The sequence below is a fragment of the Prionailurus viverrinus genome, chromosome A1, assembly GCF_022837055.1.
Source record: "Prionailurus viverrinus isolate Anna chromosome A1, UM_Priviv_1.0, whole genome shotgun sequence".
NCBI classification, from domain to species: domain Eukaryota; kingdom Metazoa; phylum Chordata; class Mammalia; order Carnivora; family Felidae; genus Prionailurus; species Prionailurus viverrinus.
This window is the reverse complement of record NC_062561.1, coordinates 114,495,318-114,514,557: the sequence shown is the minus strand read 5'-3', so window position 1 is coordinate 114,514,557 and position 19,240 is coordinate 114,495,318. Positions and strand designations below refer to the sequence as shown.

General features: G+C 47.6%; 1 protein-coding gene across 1 annotated transcript in view; it reads left to right on the top strand.

The window, feature by feature from the left end:
• Positions 1–6,478: 6,478 nt before the first annotated feature.
• The window catches only part of SPOCK1 (SPARC (osteonectin), cwcv and kazal like domains proteoglycan 1), a 527,907-nt gene continuing 515,145 nt past the window's right edge, over positions 6,479–19,240 (top strand). Inside the window, exons 1-2 of the mRNA XM_047869748.1 lie at positions 6,479–6,625; positions 7,283–7,468. Of these exons, the coding sequence (XP_047725704.1) occupies positions 7,283–7,468 (186 nt within the window). The 5' untranslated portion in view covers positions 6,479–6,625. The remainder of the gene's footprint in view (positions 6,626–7,282; positions 7,469–19,240) is intronic.

The window sequence follows — 19,240 nt, the reverse complement described above, 5'->3', positions numbered from 1 at the left end:
TTTGTCCCATTCACCTGTTGTGTCCCCGGCATCATCTAGTGTGGCACAATGATTGGTGGATGTTGAAATGAATTGCCCTCCCATCCCCAATGACTTTCCACAGATACATCAGTCCCTGGAAGTCTCTCTCCCACAGTCCTTGGGCAGTTTGTTAGATTTTTTTCCCCACAGGACCAAGGAGGTGGGTCAAGACAGCACATCACTTTGTTTGACCAGGTGTCCTATAAGCAGCCATCACTATTTGACATAGAGAGGGCCTTAGTGTTCCTGGATGAGGACCAAACATGTGGTCCCTAGCACCCAAATACTATTTTACACTCTAAGCTGACAAGGTTACGTCCTCAGCATGGCTCCCGACTCATGTTCAATCCTTTGGTCCTGTGTTCAAGGAGTCATAGTTATCAGTGCGTTTTGAAACACAGACAGTCACAATCTTAAATAATTGGCATGATTTCCCATTTTAATATCTTGATGACTAGATACATTTCACGGGAATAGGCGCTAAACTTCATGAGAACAACCGATATTATGTATAAATGAATCAGGAACAGTCCATTTACATCAAAAGATGACTTTTTACCAGTGTGAGCTTTAGTGTGGGAGGTGAGGGAAACACAGAGGGCAGGGAGGGAGATGGCAGCCGTGGGGTTGAGTGCTGTGGTGGGTTGTGGGGGACCTTTGACATCAGATAGTACCTGGTTCAGATCCTGGCTCTACCATTTACTCACTGAGGGATCCTGGATGAGTGGTAACATGACCCTGGGACTCATTGTCTCCATATGTGCAATGGGGCTTATCTTGGTGCCTATTTCTTAGGGGGTTGTTGTGAACATTATAATATATAGCACACAGGACTGCAGGATCTGTGACATGTCCAATGCATATCAGCAAATGTTCCTAGTATTGTCACTCTCCTGGTTTTCTCCTCTGTGGTCAGGACTTTGGCCTCCTCTGCTTTGTCCTTGGGTAGCTGCTTGGCTATTAAGCTTTCCTGATGGTTGTTTTCATTTATTTGTGAGGTATTCATTTGCTTAAAATCAATTTCTCCCAAGCTGGATTGCCCATACCCCATGGCTCTGCATGACAGGGGGTGGTGGGGAGAAAGCAAGAAGGTATGTGTATGTGGTGGAAATGGCCATGGGGGCTGCAGAGAGATGGAGTGAGCCTGGCTCTGCTGAATACATATAATCAATAGGTGAAATCGACATCTTCGTAAAAGTTACAGGTCCTGCTGGGTGAGCTCTTTTCAGTGGTGCCAAGAATGCACCTATTTCATTTTTCCTCTTCTTGGGGCCGGGTTAGATTCACCTTCAAACCACCAGAACAGCCTGGGAATCGTGTGGTCATCTCATCCCTCATTGTTCCCACCTTCCATCCATGGACTGTTTTAGGGTTAAGGTATTGACAAAAACCTGGGAGCTACTTTGCTTTTGAGAAGGGAAGGAAATAAATACATTGAATCACAAGCATTCACTCATTCACTCAGTATTTATTGTGTACCTACTAGGTACCAGATGCTTGTTTTTAAAGTTTATTTAGAGGAGGTGGGGAGGGAGAGAAAGAGAATCCCAAGCAGTTTCCACATTGTCGGTGCAGAGCCTGATGCAGGGCTTGAAATCACGAACGCGTGAGATCATGACCTCAGCCAAAATCAAGAGTTGGAGGCCGACTGAGCCACCCAGGTGCCACCAGATGCTTTTTTAAGCACTGTGAGTTTAATAGCAAATGAGACAGGCATGCCCAGACCCCTGTGCTTTGAATGTCTGGTGGGAGATTGACATTGTACAGCTATGATGGGTGCAGGGAGGATGCTGGGGTCAGGAGAGCCTTTTCTGAGGACTTGGCATGAAGCTGCAGTCTGAATGGTGAGCAGGGGCTGGCCAGGAGAAGGGCAGGGAGGGAGGAGAGCATCTAGGCTGTAGGGAGCCCTCCCCAGATTAGCCCTGAAGTGGAGGGGGCAGGAGATAGGTGATCAGAGGGGGAGGAGGAGAGGGTTGTGTACGACTGAAGGGCTGGCAGAATCCAAGCTCAGCTGGGTGGATAGGGAGTCATGGTTGGGTGCCTGATTGTCATCCTGGGAGCACAGATAGGTCAGTAAGGAGAGAGAAGAGGTCATGTTTGTACAGATACAGGATGACTTTGGTGCCTGTATGGAGAGTGAATCACACATCTCTAGTAGAGAGAAAGAGACCCTTGGAAGGGGCTCCATGCAGTTTGGATGCAGGGTGGGTGGGGACTGGACTCTAGAGGTGTAGTAGTGGGTACAGCGGGTCTAATTGGAAATTCTGCAGAGGTAGACTTGATGGGTTGGTATATCACTGAAAGTGGGGGCTGTGGAGGAGGTCGGAATGAGACTGGCATTTGGGGTGGTGGTGGTTTTCCTGAGGTGGGGACATGGGCTGGGAGCAGGTTTAGTTAGGAGACATGGCTCAGGCATTCAGTTTTGGACACATGGAGTTCAAAGTGACAGTGAAACGGCCAAATGGGGATGCCATATAGGAGGTAGGTAGGAGTCTGCAGCTAAAAATAAATCTGGGTTGATGACAGGGTGAGTATGGCAGGCACCTCTTTCATCCCATGGAGCCCAATGGGTGGTTCTCATCATAGCCAGCATAGCCTCACGGAGTGGGGGCTACACTTCGAACTTCCTACTACCAGATGCACCTTCCTCTCTTTCTGCGACCTTCAGCAATTCATCTAGTCTTTCTCTGCTCCCCTATCCTCAGCATAAAATGGTGATAGTTATGTCTGCTTCAGACTACCCAGTAGCATGTGTCTGAGGATTCATTAAACTGAAAATAAAACATGTGGGGCACTTTGGAAATAAGAACTATGTTAAAACAAGGAGTTATTATAGTTGTGCGCAAGCCAATGAAAAGCAGAAATACAGCTCCAAGGCCCAGTATTGATTTTGGTCCCGGGTACTTCCCGCAGCCGAATAAATCTGACATTTCTGCCCTCAAGTGCTGGCTGCACTGGTGGCAGGCCTTCAGCTTCCAGCCTCCTTGCCCCTGTTCCAAGGTTACGTCCTTTCTCGGCTCAGTCCAGATCCAGCACCCCCACACCTGCCCATGGTGCTCTGGCTGCCCTTCCCACCCTGGTGGGTGGTTACAGGGAAGGTTCCAGTTGTGAAGTTGGAGACTGGCCAAGAGCAGATGCCCTCCGATTAAACTGGGGACAGGCCCTGCTGGAAAAGCAGAGCTTGGATCTGCAGAACAAGGGATTTAAGGGCTACCAAAGGAAACATCTCTAGACAGAGTTTTCAAACTTAGAAATGCATTAAGGGTTTTGGAATTTGCTTCATGCATTCATTCATTCATTCATTCAGTCACTGGATAAATATTTACGGAGTGCCCATTGAGTGTCAGGCTCTGAGATAAGCCTGGGGATACAGGAGTAAAAGGATGCTATGCATGTCCTTCTGGAATTAATATTTGGACTGGGAAAGAGAGAGACAAAGGAACTACATACTCTTATGGGACAACCAGGTACAAGGATAGAGAGCATTGACGTGGCTGGGCTGGGAAGGCCCTGTTTTAGAGGGGGTGACACGGAGCTGAGATCTTATAGCTAAGAAAGAGCTGACCTGGGAAACGTGGGAAGCGTGCATTCCAAGTGAAGGACCTGGCCAGTGCCAAGTACCTGAGGTGAGAACATGCTTGGCACGTGTGCAAAACCATGACAACAAGTGTGGCTAGAATCCAGGGAATGAGAGGGAGGAAGAGGGGGCCAGATGGTACAGGGTTTTATCAGTCATGGGAAGGAGTTTGGATTTTTGTTTTAGTGTCATGGTGAGCCATTGAACGGTTCTTTTCAAGGGAGTGATTTCTGTTTGAAAGTGATAATCCTGAATGGATAATGGATTGGAGGGGAAAGGAAAGAATCAAGGCAACCACCCAAGAAGCCACTGCCGCCTTCCAGGTGAGAAGTAGTGGCTGTGTGGACCCATGGTGCCAGTGGAGGTGGACTGGGCAGGGTGCCGGGCAGTGGAAGTGGTAAGATTGCTGATAGACAGGAGGTGAGGGGCGAGGGGAACGGAGGGACTGAAGATGCCTCCTAGGTTTCTGACCCTGGCAGCCATGTGCACAGGGATACATTTATTGTGGTAGGGATCAGTCAGAGCATGGGTTCACAGAGGGAAATCTAGACTCCTGTTTTGACCTGGAAAAGTCTGTCATACCGACGGGGCATGTGGAGGAGATGTCAAGTAGGGTGTTGGACGTATAGCTGGAAGTCATCAGACACTTCTGGGCTAGAAATGCAAATGCAGAATATCAGCACAGGACTGGATAGGAACACCCCGGGAAAGGATCTAGACAGAGCAGAGGGCCCAGGACTGAGCCCTGAAAATGACTGGTGGGAATGACTGGTGGGGAGCAGGAAAGTCAGCAGGCATGGTGCCATGAAAGCCTAAAGGAACCTCTCAGAGGCCAAGAACAGTAGGACTGAGGTCTCCCACTCATTTTGACGACTTGGAGGAGGTTGCTGATGGTGACAAGTCACTTCACTTAGTCAGTGAGGATGAAAAGCACATAGAGTGGGTGGAAGAAAGAACTGGAGCTGAGGAGGCAGAAATGACATTTGGGGACAACTCTTTGGAGAAGTTTTGCTGTCAAATTGGGCAGAGAAATGAGGAAGTGGCTGCTTGGTTGGGTTTGTATGAAAGTAAGAAATGGTCTCTCCATCATTTGTAAACCTCTCTCCCACTCTGATACACCCAGGACATGATCCTGAAACACCGGAAGTATTTCCATGATAAAATCAACTGTGGATGACACACAGTCCCCAATATATAGCTGTGACTCCACTCCTTTCTCTCCCTTTCAAGAATGCTTCTAGGAATGTAAATCAGCCAGAATAATGTTGGGATAAGCATCTGCTACTTTTTAGGAACAATCATAATCCAACTTCTACACATCAAACTACACACAAGTAAATTATCTGCGGTGACCGCATGACAGCGGTTGAGAAATGTTGGCTGAGTGTGGTTCCAAGTCCCTGGCTGGATGCCATTCATTCATTCATTCATTCATTCATTCATCAAATGTTTTCTGAGCTCTCACTATGTGTCAGGAGCATGGCTCTAGGCAGTGGGAGCAGAGATGAACAAGCCAAACATGGCCTCCGTCCTCACATAGCTGCCTCACTTGGAATAAGCGATTCCAAGTGCAGTAAGCTTAAGCTGGAGTTGTTGTGTTCTCAACGAGAGCCTCTCTAGGGTCTTGGCCTGGTCCACAGGCTTAGCAAGAGTGACTCTGAAGAGGTCAGGATGTATAAGCTGCAGGGGTGAATTAATAAGGCCCAAGTTGGGGGTGGGTGTGGACAATGGCCCAGGCAGAAATGAGCACCCAGTGCTGGAATCCTATCCCCACTGAGGTCTGTACCAAGACCAACTTGTCCAAGAACTCAGGAGAGGAGGAAGGCGTGGCACCAGAGGCGGCCAGATCGGTGGTCAGGGGACAGATGTGCAGAGTCAGGAGGCTTCACCCATTGTTTGGTTTTCATCAGGAGAGCGCCATGAAGGGTTTTAAGTGTGTGTGTTGAAGGAAGAGGGGTGAGTGTATCAGACTTGTTTTCAAAGAGCGCTCAGGTGTCTGGGGAGTGGGGTGTGGTTGTACAAGAGAAAGGCAGCAGGTGAGTGTCACCTGTATGCAGACAGAGGACTGCATTACTAACTTTCCAGCCCTTTTGACCAGTCGCCGCTGAGGATTTGGAAACGAGATTGGGGGGCTGGGGGCAGGTTAAGGCCAGCCTTCCTGGTCTGTGTCCTGTTCCTGAAGTCTGGTTTAGTTTTCCTCCTCTCCTTCCTCCCCTGGGGGAAAACCCAACAGGTTGGTGCGGGGGCCAGCTCTCAAGCAATGGGAACAGAAGCAGACCTGGGCTTCGGCTGCAGAACACCAAAGGATATGCTTAGGTCTAATGTGGGGATCCAGGGATGTAGAAATTTTAGAAATGGAGGCAGACGGACTGTTTTAAGGGCTTGACAGCAGTGGGCATGGTATGGGGCATGGGCGTGCAGAGACACCGGTGGGCACAGGACCAGTAATGAGAACGGGCAGTGCCCAAATTCACTCACCTCCCAGAGGCCCTCTCAAGGAACGCTGATTCAGCAAGTCTGGAGCACCGGCCAGGAATCCGCATTTTTAAGAAGCCCTTTCCTCCCCAGATCAAGGTGATTCTGACCTAGATGGCCCGGCGACCCTCCTTTTGAGAATGCCTCTACGTTGCTTTCTTGGCCATGTGTCCTCAGTGCCCTCAGTAGCTTTCACCGGCTTGAGCCTGAAAGCTTATTTCGGCCCCGCGTTGAGCGGTGGATAAGCACTTCCCCGGCTGGCTGCCGGGCCAGGGGCGGCGGGGCTGGCGGGCGGGAGGCACGGCAGCGCGCGGCCGCCAGGGGTCGCCAGAGGCCTCGGCTCGAGCGCTCGGGCTCCTCCGCCCGTGGTCGCCGCGCCCGAGCGAGCTAGAGAGCGAGCGGAGCCAGAGCGCTGCGGGCTCACAAAGCGGCCGGACGCGCGGCGGCGGGTGGCAGGAGCGTAGGAGAGCGAGTCGGCGGATCAGCCTCCTCCGCGACCGCGCCACACGAGCTCCAGCAACTCGGACGCGGGGACCCGGGCCGGCCCCCACGGTACGTGCCCCGCGGAACCCCGCGCCCCAACTTGGCGTAGTTGGGACCTCCCCGCGACCACCGGGAGGCTGGCAGGGGCAGGGCCTGGGGGTATCTCCGCGGGACCTTCTTGCCGAGGCTACAGGGCGGACGAGGGATTACCCCCCCCCCCCCCCCCCCAGCTGCGGGTACCTCCTCCCTCCACCCCGTGCCCCGTTTGGCCAGAGCCTGGGCTGCTGCTCGGGTCCCTTTTCTCCCCCTCCCTACCCCGGAGCTCTGGGCACAGTCTGTGGGAGTGCGGCTTGCCGATCCAGGAATCCGCGTTTTTGGGGAGGGGTGCTGAAGAAGCCGATTCGAGAGTAGCGGTCCGTGGGGCACCCGAAGAATAGGCGACAGATATCCTCTGTAGTTTGGTAGCAGCCCCTAATTTGTGACGCAGCCTCTTGATTTGTAACTAAGCCCCCCCCCCCCCCCCCCCCATTCGTGAGAGGGCTAACCGGCTCTCTCGATTCGCGACAGACGCCCCAGGTGTGCGAGGGATGACCCTTTTTCCGCCGTGAGATTCCCCAGTCCCTACAGCCGGGGCGGGTCGCCGAGGCGCCGAGACCTCGGTGCACCGCGAGGGGCTTGCCTGGCCCTGCCCTCCGGCTCACGCCCCTGCGTGCCCCCTGCCCGCAGATGCCGGCGATCGCGGTGCTGGCGGCGGCGGCCGCGGCGTGGTGCTTCCTCCAGGTCGAGAGCCGGCACCTGGACGCGCTCGCCGGAGGCGCGGGCCCCAACAACGGCAATTTCCTAGACAATGACCAGTGGCTGAGCACCGTCTCCCAGTACGACCGGGACAAGTACTGGAACCGCTTTCGAGACGTGAGTACCGCTGCTGCCAGGCCCTGCGGGGTCGGGGAGCCTCTGTGAGAGGGGGGGCTCTGAGGCGGGGAAGGGAGGGGATGGGTGCAGACCTCTCACCGCAGCTTGTTGGCGGGGGTTCCCAGGCTGCATCTTGCCAGAGAAGAACTTTAAAGAGAACTTAGAAGGCTTGATACTGTTTGCCTGTTACCTGTGGTCCAGGTGTGTGTAATCGTAGGACCGGGGGAGATGACTCAGTACGCATGGTAAGAACAGCAAGCAGCTTGGAGAGAGGCTCCCTTAAGGTCCTCAGTTCCCCTAACGTGGATGGTTGACTTTGCCGAGTCCCCTAGAGAACCTTCCTGGGGCAGCAGGGATTTGGACCATCTCTGGGCTGTGCCAGAAGAATCCCTGCTGCAGATGTTAGGTTTAGGGGTGAGCCCAGCTGATTTGTTCCAGGAGGATTGGAGGGTCGTGGCAACGGGCCTGAGAAAATGTGGATGGTGCTGCTGTGGAGGAGGTGTGGTGGTTTTGACCCTTGGAGTCTTTAGGGAAAGGGAGCAGGCCACTGATGGAGCTGGTCTCCTGCCCTGAAGATGAGCTTGGGTGGCAGAGGATTGCTCCTGTGGGGGAGCCCTGGCAGGGGAGAAAGTTCCTCCTGGGCACCCACAGGCACATCTGCTGTCTGTTTCTTCCCCAAGGCTGGCTGTGGCTCCCCAGGTATGTCCCGGAGGATGCAGGACAAGAGGCACCTGGCACAGTCTTTCCAGCAGATGGCAACCCCCAGGTGCTGTGGGAGCTGCTTGCAGATAGCTCTTTCAAAGGCTGTCCCAGATGGTTGGGGCCATAGGCTTGCAGGGCATTGAGGAAGAACTTTTATGATCCTTGACATTAGGAATTCCTGCCCGTGAGAGAGAGGGGCCCGCATTTCCGAGTCTCTGTTCTTCTTACAGGGTTCTTTCAGGTGGGAGATGTTTGGGAGTCACCATCCTTCACTGGATTTATCTTAGCCCCTGTCCTGGTCTTCCCAAACCCTTGTGGGGGGAAAGTACGAGGAAATCCAGAGAATCCAGATAATTTCTTATACTTTCTAAAGAGCGCCTCTCCAGGCCCCGTTCCTGAGGAGCAGGCCCACCCATAGCCTTGAGTGAGGGCTTACCCCCTCCTCTCCCTCTTCGTCTTCCTCCTCTCTTTAGTTGGCTGTGGGCTGCTTTTCTTTGAAAGGTGCTTTCAAACACTTTCAGTGAACTTGGAGTTATTTTGAGCTTACTTAGGCAGCGGACTTCCTCTTTGCTTCCCCCAGCCCTGAGATCCCTGGCACACCTCCCCGTGTCCCTGACCTGCTCTGTTAACCATCTTGCGTTCCCTTTCTGCTCAGCTCGGAGGAATCCTGCAGTGACTTTCTTTGCCTGAGGCTGAAAAGGATGCCAGAGTGCCCAAAGGGTGCCCCCAAAGAAGCATTCATTCATGGACTCAATAGGGTAGACATACTTTTGCTTTGTAAAATTTATTTTATCATTACATTTTGGGTAGAGTTGAGGGACAAGGCAGATGCTTCCCCCTCCACGGCATGGAAGAATTGGGCCAGGTGCAGGGAAGGGACACCTTTGCAGATGCCTTGTTTTTCCCTGGCGGCTCGGTCGAATTGAAAGCAGCTGTGCTCATTGGCCATTGGGGTGTAGAAAGGTTTACTGTGCTTTTGTGTCTGTTCAAGGTTTTCTAGTCTCATTGTATCATAAGCATGACATGATTCTTATCTCCCATCGAGCTTTAAATTTATAAAAGTTGAGCATTTCTTCATTTCTCATCTTTCTTGCAAATGGTGACATTTTTTATCCTTGGGTCAGTGTTGTCCCAAACCTGGGTGATCATGAAGCTTGCCTGGGATGTTTGTTAAATTACAACATGCAGATGCCTCTTCTGGAGAGTGTGGATCCATGTTTCCAGGATGACTGCTGGGAAACTATATTTTAAACATTCTAGGTAATTCTTAAGATGTTTAGGAGATACTATAGAGTGTGCCTTAAATAACGTAAAAATGTCCACAGTTTAATAAAAAGAGAGACGCTTCTGTGTTCAAATGCAATGCTTTTTTGTTTCTGGAGAATTTTAGGTGTTAATATTTTTACCAGAATATATTCTTTTAAAATGATATTTTAATCCAGTATACCATTAAAAACATCTAAAAATGTTAAAAAAAAAACCCCTCCAAACTGGTGTTATTATCAACCATTTTATATGCTTCATGGTGTGGGGGGGGGGGGGCAGTGTCTGATGATACCAGTCAGGTGTGGCTCAGATATAATTTAATGTTATTAACCTCTTCAAAGTTGTGAAACTCAAACCAGCTACTCTTTAACTCCAAATCCAAGTATCTCCATTCCGTCATTTGCTTGGAGTAACTACAAAGCCTGTGTCCCCTGGGACCAGGGACTAAAAGGCTGCTTGCTTTAAAAACCAGATGTTCTGTGGACAAAGCCCCAGGGAACTGGTCACGTGCTCAGCCAGCCTGATTGTTTTTACAGAGCTACGTCTTGCTTAAGATTGACAAAGCTTAGCTTCTCTGCTAGTGTTTTTGTTGTTGGTTGAAGCCACTGATAACTTTGAGAGATTGTGTCCTGAGATTACTGTTACGATGCTTGTCAATTTTAGAAAGTCACTGTGAAAGAAAATATCTTGCCTTTTCCTGGACTTATAACCTTTTTGCACTTTGGGGAGAGAGATTTAGAAGTGATTTTTGAACTTGTGAAACTGAAAACTAAGGGCTCCTTTCAGATTTGATGATACCCATTGGTTGTTGTTCTTGGGCTAACTTTGAAATGGAAATGATGGCAGGCTCTGTGCTCCATGCTCCCTAGCCTATTGAGTGTGCTGTGACATTGCCAGCGATTGCTTGATAGCCACTACTTATCACTTGGAAGTCGTCCTATTGTTTTAGGTACACACATAATAACTGTATCCTTCTTTACAGAAATACATCTTTCACAACTGCTCCATGGCTTGTCTCCTGGAGTGATGGATTCAGGAGAAATAGGACACTGTTTAGATGTTAGGACATATTTGTTCCTAAATGTATTGATGGTCTGTTAGTTTGATTATCGTTATTTTTTAAAGATGAGCAGTTGGGATCTTTTGGTCCAATGGAAACTCAGACTTTTGCATAAATACAGTATTAAGGAGAAGAAGGGGCGCCTGAGTGGCTCAGTCTGTTAAGCGTCCGACTTCGGCTCAGGTCATGATCTCACAGTCTGTGAGTTCGAGCCCCGTGTCAGGCTCTGGGCTGATAGCTCAGAGCCTGGAGCCTGCTTCGGATTCTGTGTCTCCCTTTCACTCTGACCCTCCCCTATTCATGCTCTGTCTCTATCTCAAAAATAAATAAACGTTTAAAAAAAAAAAAAGGAGAAGATGAAGAAGGTAGATGTTTGTATCTAGTTGTATGATAATTTCCAGCCTCCTATTGTCATGCATTTAACTTCTCTGTGGTTTGAGACTGAGGGGTCAAGATATTAGAATCATTCCCTGGATTAAAAAAAAAAATTATTTTAGAGATAGAGTGTGTGTGAGTGGAGGAGAGGGGTGGAGGGAGAGGGAGAGAGAGAGAGGGAGAATATCCCAAGTAGGCTTCATGCTCATTGTAGAGCTGGATGCAGGGCTCAATCCCGCGACCCTGGGATCATGACGTGAGCCGAAATCAAGAGTTGGATGCTCAACCGACTGAGTCACCCAAGCACCTCTCTGGATTTTTCCTCATTGCGATTTGGCTTTCCATAGTCATTCCTGCAAGGAAATTTTCCTCTCTTCATTCTTACGTTCATTTGCACATACATTCCAACCCATATTTGACTGTCTAGTGTGTGCGAGGCAGTGGGCTGTAAGGGTGAACATGATAAATAAGGTGGTTTCTTCTCTCAGTAACCTCTTGTTCACTGGAGGAAATCCTTTACCTTATGCTTTCATGCATTTCTCTCTTTTTAAGTTTTTTCTTATAAAGGTAATATGTTCTGGTTGTAATTAAAAAATTAAAACATTGCAGAAATAGGTGATACCTAACATTAACCAAGCATTTAGTGTGCCAGACATTGTTCAGCGTACTTTACGTGTATTTTCTCATTTAATATTCATAAAAATTCTAGAAGTACTGTTATTATCGACCATTCACTAAAAGATTAAGGCTCTTGTCCCAAGTTACAGAGCTAGGCTGTAGAGGAGCCTGGCCTGGACCCAGGTAGTCTGATTCCAGTTTCTTACTGTGCATGCAGTCAATTCAGACTGGAATGGACTTAGGGTGTGAGCCTTCATTGACATGACACGGTAAGTCTTTCCAATTTTATGTCTGAAGACAGTCAGTGAAGAACCTTAGTTTGACACAAAGAAGAATGGAAGCCAGGTAGATACAACTTATTGTAGGGGTCACATTAGGGCTTATCTTCTGCTAATAACGAGCTTCTGATTTGATTAAAATAATATTGTTGCTTACACCAAACATGACATTTTCTTTCTTTTGCATACATGAAACTAGACTTGACATTTAACTCCAGGATAATTACCTTGGGCAGGCCTGAAGAATCAGAAATGTTGCCTTGGCTGGCATTTATCTTATTCCGAAGTGACCTGAGTTTGTAATTCTAATGAGACCACAAGGACTGGCCTGAATTCTTTTTCCTTTGGTGCACACTCTATGGGATTTGATGGTCTCCGTAGCGGAACTGGGGTGCCAGTGAGCATCTGATCTGCTCATTTGATCTTAACATCTCATCTGTAAGGAGTCTCAAGGGCAAACGGGGCTTATTGATACAATAGTGGCTGGCTCAGTCAGTGGAGTTGGTGAGAAGAGAGGTGGTGTGGCTTAGTGGATCAGTCATTAATCTGTCACCACAGAAACTTGGCTTGTAATAGAGAGTAGCAGAAAATCATTTTGATTAAACAGGTTCAAGGAGACTTAAATGAGTTTGTGATCCTGACTCTCTTTAATGAACCCACTATCTTAAATCCCCTGTACTAAATGACCACTGATAGAAATAATTATTTCACAGGAATCATGGTAAAGGGATGGTTTGGAAGTCCCTAAGCCTGAGACCATTGCTGTGTTTTCTCTCCTTATCTTCAGTTTGTCCTTGCCAGAGAAAACCTAGTTCTTGCCTGGCAAGGATAGTGGAGCTTCTTCACCCAGTTGACTTTCCTAGGTTGACTTCCCCTGCCTCTCCTAGTCCTTTCCCAGTCCTGCCCTGCAGGACTGCAGCTGAACTGGATTTTGGAGAAGTTAAGTCCTCTCCAAATGCTGATGAGATTATTTTCAAAAGCAAGAAGTGGTCCCAAATGGATCTTCAGGCCTTTATTACTCCCCTAGAGGAGTAGGACCTAATCATTAGGTCAACTATTTTACCTTGCGTGGAGAGACAAAGTAATGTTAGCAATTAAATATTTTTGTAATAAATCATGTATTATTTCCTTAATGTGTTTCAGACCAAACACATCTCAGTATCTAAATTTGAACACTTTTTTTTTTTTCAACGTTTATTTATTTTTGGGACACAGAGAGAGCATGAACGGGGGAGGGGCAGAGAGAGAGGGAGACACAGAATCGGAAACAGGCTCCAGGCTCCGAGCCATCAGCCCAGAGCCCGACGCGGGGCTCGAACTCACGGACCGCGAGATCGTGACCTGGCTGAAGTCGGACGCTTAACCGACTGCGCCACCCAGGTGCCCCTAAATTTGAACACTTTCAAGGTGACTCATTTTACTTTTCTTTTGGTGAGGTGACTATAAATGTTCCTTAGGAAATTCCTCAGACCCAAGTTCAGAGTTGATCTCATCTCCCCAGATGAGGTAACTACATATAAAATATATTTCCTGTTAAGAGAGTAAATAATTTGCCCAAGGTTACAAGTATTTTCTTACCATATTTCATTTAATAGAAGGTGGCCGTCACTTTTAAGATGTAGCGTTTATGTGTACTTCTAAGAAGACAGTGCCCAGAATGAAGAATTGGGTAGACCCTTGGATAAAACTAAGAGCCCAGAGGTCTACCTGCTCAGTGTAAAACGTAAATGAGAAATGAACCCACCATGCAGAAAAAGGACCATAGCAAGGTGATTTGCAGGTTTTCCCTTGGAACTGGTGGATGGAGGGGAAAAAAAAATATGCCTCTGGCAATTCAGCAGTCTGACTCTTGTAGAGTTTCTTGTCTGAATTCATTCAACCACATGACCTCTCCAAATCTTCGTTAATTAAATCTAAGGTGGTCAAATTGTTTGTCCTTTCTGAATCCCTGACTGCATTTGTTAAGTGGGGATAATAACACTCTTATTGGTGAGGACTCTAGATTTTAAGTGACTGAAATCTAGTTGAAGCTGGCTTAATTGGAAAGGAAAACTTACTTACCTATGTAACTGAAGAGTCTACTGATAAACATGGCTTTAGATAAGGTTGAATCCAGAGACTCAGGGTATATCATAGGACTTGGATGTGTGTGTCAATCAGTTTTCTCTCCCCTCACCCCGTAGTCTTTGGGCTTTCTTTTCCCTATTTTGGTTTTTTTCTCAGGCTAATGAATTCCATAATTAGTGGTGGTGGTGGCTCATAGCAACTACAAATTTATATCATTGGATGGTTTTTATGTCTCAGCAAAATTCCCAGAATCGAGACTCATCAGATTCACCTATTGTATATACTTATCCCCAGTCAGTCACTCTGGACAATTGGGGAGAATGTGCTGATTGTCCGGGACTGGGACCTGGGGATAAAGTGATGGTGAGGGCTCCATTGAATCACATAGTGACAGGGAGGGTTGAGAGGTAGCTCCTTAAGGGGAAGTGGATGTCCACTATGTTGACCAGCCTTCCAGGGTTGGCGTGAAGAGTTTAACTGGCTAATGCATGTGAAGTGCTTAGCACAGTGTCTGGTGTCATCATAAATGCTGAGCAGATGGAGGCTATTATTTTTATTAATATTAACAACTCCTACAGCACTTTATTATTCCTCAATTTATAGTTTTATTTGTTTATATTTTAGCTGTTTAAATCGTCGGATGCTTCCTGAAGAAAGAGCCTGAGTCTTATTATGCGTGGCACAGAATAGGTAGTGAGTAAGCATTGTGTTGACTTGAATTTTCCTAAGCATGACTCCTGATACATCCCTGGGGAAAGAAAGCCTATAAGAGAATTACAGACATGTGCTTTTATAGTTTTTGATAGGCAGAAATTATATGTCAGGCACAGATTGAAAAGTAGTGTTTGGAGGGACCTAATCTCTATCTCTAAGCTGGGACCTTACAACTTTATAAACCCTTTCAGGGGACACGGTGGTATAGAGCTTGGTGTCCCTGGACCTTTGCCTTTAAGCTCCTCACAGAAGATTGCTCAGTGAGTGTTGGAGTGAATTTGAGTAAATGAATGAATGAATGAATGAGTGAGTGAATTATCCTGGACCAGGACTCTCCACACTTGCAGGATGGGGACAAGGAGTTCTTTGCAGAAAGGCCCAGCAGAAGGCTGGGCCCAGTAGGTCAGCTAGCTTTGGACACGTGTCTCTCTTTCTTTTAGTGACTGATAATGGTTGTGGATACCAACAGGTGGGGGTGCTGTTGAGAATCCTGGGGAACCTGACAGGGAGACCGAACCCCCACACAGTCTGGGCACAGTTTCTGAATCTGTGAAAAGCTCTTTGAGCCTGAGTCCTGTCATGGTGAAGAGCCCACTTTTGACCTGAGCTCACCTTGCAGTCTTGCCAAGTATAAGCTTGGGTCTTTGGCCAGAGGTGCCCTTTCCTTATCTATACAAGTAGAGCAATCATAACTTCTTGATGCCGCTTGGGGGAGGATAAGTAAGATCATGATGCGAAGTAGGTGCTCGTGCTCTTTGAGTGGCTGGTATACCTGCTCTTCTGATTTGCTTTCTGAAGGTCACTTCTCTTGTGCCCTGTGAGTGTGAGTGAATTGTTGGCACATGGCTTTAGATGTTGTTTTCTGTCTCATGTCTTAGAGAAATGTTGGGGCCATTTCTTCTATTATCCTTGACCTTATCTACCTTCCTTGCCCCTTGGGATGGCTGGGTGAGGTTCCGTGTGGTTCTCTGTTAATTTCCTTCCAGTTGCAGTTCCTGGCACAGAACATCTTCCCATTATGTTTCACATCATCACCAGACTTCCTGAAGCTGGCAGCTCCTCCTGATGTATCTGAGAGGGGCTTTGTGCCCAGCTGTGCCTGAAATCCTAGTTATGTGAAGGGCTCCCCAGGGAGCTCTGTTCTGCTGGCTAAGCCCTAATTGGTATCCCTTTTAATGGTAAACTCTGATCCAGTTGCCTGTAGCCCTTCTCAAAAGGTATAAACCATCTTGTGCTCCAGAGTGATCCAGGCTGGCTTGGGGGAAGATGGGGTTCCGCATTACTGTCCTTGAGGGAATTCCTGCAGGGTCTAGCAAATGCTTCCGGTTGGTGTTCAGGAGTCCCCAAGCTCCTGGTTTGGCTTTAGAACCAAGAGGAAAGTACTCATAGGGTTGGCCAGACCTTTGTTACTTCACTCCTCCAGTGTAGCTCTTCAGTTCTAGATCATGACAGGCTCTCAGAGGACCTGTAATTCACTAGAGGCAAAGCAGGTTGTCTCTGGTTGAGGGAAACCCAAACAATAAAAAATAGCCGATGCAGAGCATGGTGGTACCCTCCTGCAGACATGGTTTGTACCCTCCTGGGATTTACCATCTAGTGTGGCAAACAGGTAAATCATCACAAAATCACCATTCAGGTACAGTAGCCAAAAGTGCTATCAGGTAGAGAGGTACAGATGCCTTGAGACTGTGTAAAGGGGAGGGGGGTGGCTAATCAACTCTTTTGGTCAGGGAATGCCTCCCTGAGAAAGCCATTGGAGCTGCTAGGTGGCGGATGACAGGAGTGAGCCAGGTGAGGAGAAGAGGTGGTTGTATTCGGGGTATCCTGTGGTGAGAGTAAGTCCAAAGATCCCGAAGTGGGAAGACACTGATGTGTTTCCATTAGACACCTTTGCCCTGGGATTCTGTTAAGGAGTAAGCTCTCCCCTAGTTGATTTAAAAATCGCACTTTGCACATTTTCAGTTTAACACATATTTTGGGGGCAGGGGAATGAGTCAAGTGACAAGTGTGGTGTGCAGATGGGCCAAGTCCTTGGAAGGATGGCCCGTTCGTTTGTCCTCCCTCTCTGTTGTCTTTGATAGCCATCTCTGCTGTGTCAGATGCCTCACTTTGCCTCCCCGTTTGCAGAAAGTACTTCTTTCTCTTCTAGTGTCTGTGGCCATGTGCTTCTCCTTCCCTTGGTGGTCCAGTGTTCTGGGCTGTGGCACTCCAGTAACTGCTGCTGGTCTTAAGAAATAAAGGCACCCTGTCAGGCTCTGGGCTGATGGCTCAGAGCCTGGAGCCTGTTTCCGATTCTGTGTCTCCCTCTCTCTCTGCCCCTCCCCCGTTCATGCTCTGTCTCTCTCTGTCCCAAAAATAAATTAAAAATGTTGAAAAAAAATTAAAAAAAAAAAAAAAAGAAATAAAGGCACCCTGGAATTTCTGGATGGGGTGATGACTTGTGAAGTATTTATTTCAACAACCAGACTGGTTTATATGGGCTGGTCCTTGTCCCTCTCCCCGTTCCCTTCCCATGTTACCATTGCTGAGAACAAAGTGGGTGCCAGGCTTGGAGGCCAAGGATGAAAACCAAGATTTCCGCCCTCAAGGGTCACAGTTTAGGGGGAGAGACGGCCACGCATGTGCTTCTTTTAGCTCCATGTCAGAGTGCTGAGTGGTGTGGGGCATTTCATAGCCCCTGCTTCTGGGTCCTCCCAGGTCTATGACAGACATGACAATAAAGGTTTCTTTCTAGGGAGGTAAAAATGAGTTACTGGAGATTCTTCTGGAAGGATAATATTAAAGTCCACATCCACTTGATTGGGCTGCTCTTCTTAGGATCCTGTACAAATACGTCCCTCAAGAGACTTTCTCTCTTGATCTTTTAAATTTTTTTTTTTCATTTGGCGTACTGGGAAAGGGAGGAAGGAAGGGCGTCTTATACGACTGTTGGTAATAATTTGCGAACTCTTCCTGTGTGATCTGCAACACGTCACACTACAGAGGGCACCGTCAACATTCCCCAGCATAATTATGTGGTGGGTGAACAGGCATTTATGCAAAGTCCGTCGATGCCTGTGATTGGAGCAGGGAAGCAGAACTTCCTGCGGGCATTCCAGGCAGTCTTTGTGCAGATAAAACATAGAGAAAACAACTATCCAGAGAATATAAGCCTCCCCTTTTCTGTTTTAGCTCTCTCCTTTCTCTGCCACCATTCATTTAAATTCAAATCAGTTTATATATAGTGTAGTATTGATTTCAGGAGTAGGGCCAGTAGAATCCATACAACACCTAGTGCTCATCCCAACAGGTTCCCTCCTTAATGCCCATTGGCCATTTAGCCACCCCATCCCTCCCCATGAGCCAACACCCCTCCAGCAACCCTCAGTTTGTTCTCTGTGTTTAAGAGTCTCTTATGGTTTGCCTCCCTCTCTGTTTTTATCTTATTTTTCCTTCCCTTCACCCATGTTCATCTGTTGTTTCTTAAATCCCACATATGAGTGAAGTCATATGAGATTTGTCTTTCTCTGCCTAACTTATTTTGCTTAGCATAATACCCTCTAGTTCCAACCATGTAGTTGCAAATTCTGTCCCACCCTTTAGATGGAATTGCTGTAACTCTGCTCTAAAAAAGGCCAGGCCAAGTTGTAGGTGACTAGGCATGGCCAAGGCAAAAGGGGGAAATGCCTTTCAGACTCCCATCTTCATAATCTTGAAACATCGCCACTGGTCTTGTTTAAAATGTAGATTTCAGCCCCCCAGTCCAGAGCATAGTCTTCAGTAGGTGGAAGGTGACACCTAGGAAGCTGTATTTTACATAGGCAGAGCAGATAATTGTGATGCAGGTAATTTTCAGGCTGTATTTCTAGAAAAAATCCTGGAGAGTTATTATGTATCCTAAATACCCAACACCAAGAGATCCAATGAATAATAAAATTTTAGACAAAATGAGCATTTTGTCCAATAGTAAATGACTGTGAGTGCCATATTTTCCCCGGTAGGCCAACAGGGCTACTGTTGATTCCAGTAGAAAGAAGGGCTTTGCTTTTCGTTGTGTGTATCTCCATAGATCTCAGTGGCAGTCATTGTTATGAGGTGCTCTGGGAGTGGGATAACAATGGACTCGATTGGCTTCTAGGGACACTTGTGCATGTGAGCATGGTGAAATTGACCTGGGGCCTTCTACATGATAAAGTCCTAGGGATTCTCTCAATAAATCTTCATGTCTCTAAAGGAGCCTGAACCCAGCCAGTGCTGGGCTAACTTTGTATCTTCTCTAGCAGAATTGATAGGTTTTGTGCACACTGAAGGAAACTGACTCTGACCTTGACTTTAGTGTACAGAGAAATGAGTATTGAAGCTTAAATGGCGCTAAGAGTAAGTAATAAGGAATGGTGGATATTACACAGAATATCTACTTTCACAGAGGTGTGATTTTGCACATGGGGTTGCAGATACTGGTTGGTGGAAGCACAGAGAAGGTCTGAGGGATGTGGGTCGGACAGTGATACTCCTTGCAGCTCTCTTTTTGGTGTATTAATTTTTTTGATGATTTGGACAGATAATTTTGGAAAGATCAGAGGACTCCAAAAGCAAAGACTCATTAAAGGTGAGAACATTTTTGAGGATCATCAGGACATGGTAGCACTCCTTGTTCTAAAGCCATTGCACTGCCCACTGAACAACCTCTCAAACTTTGCTTTACCCTCTGTT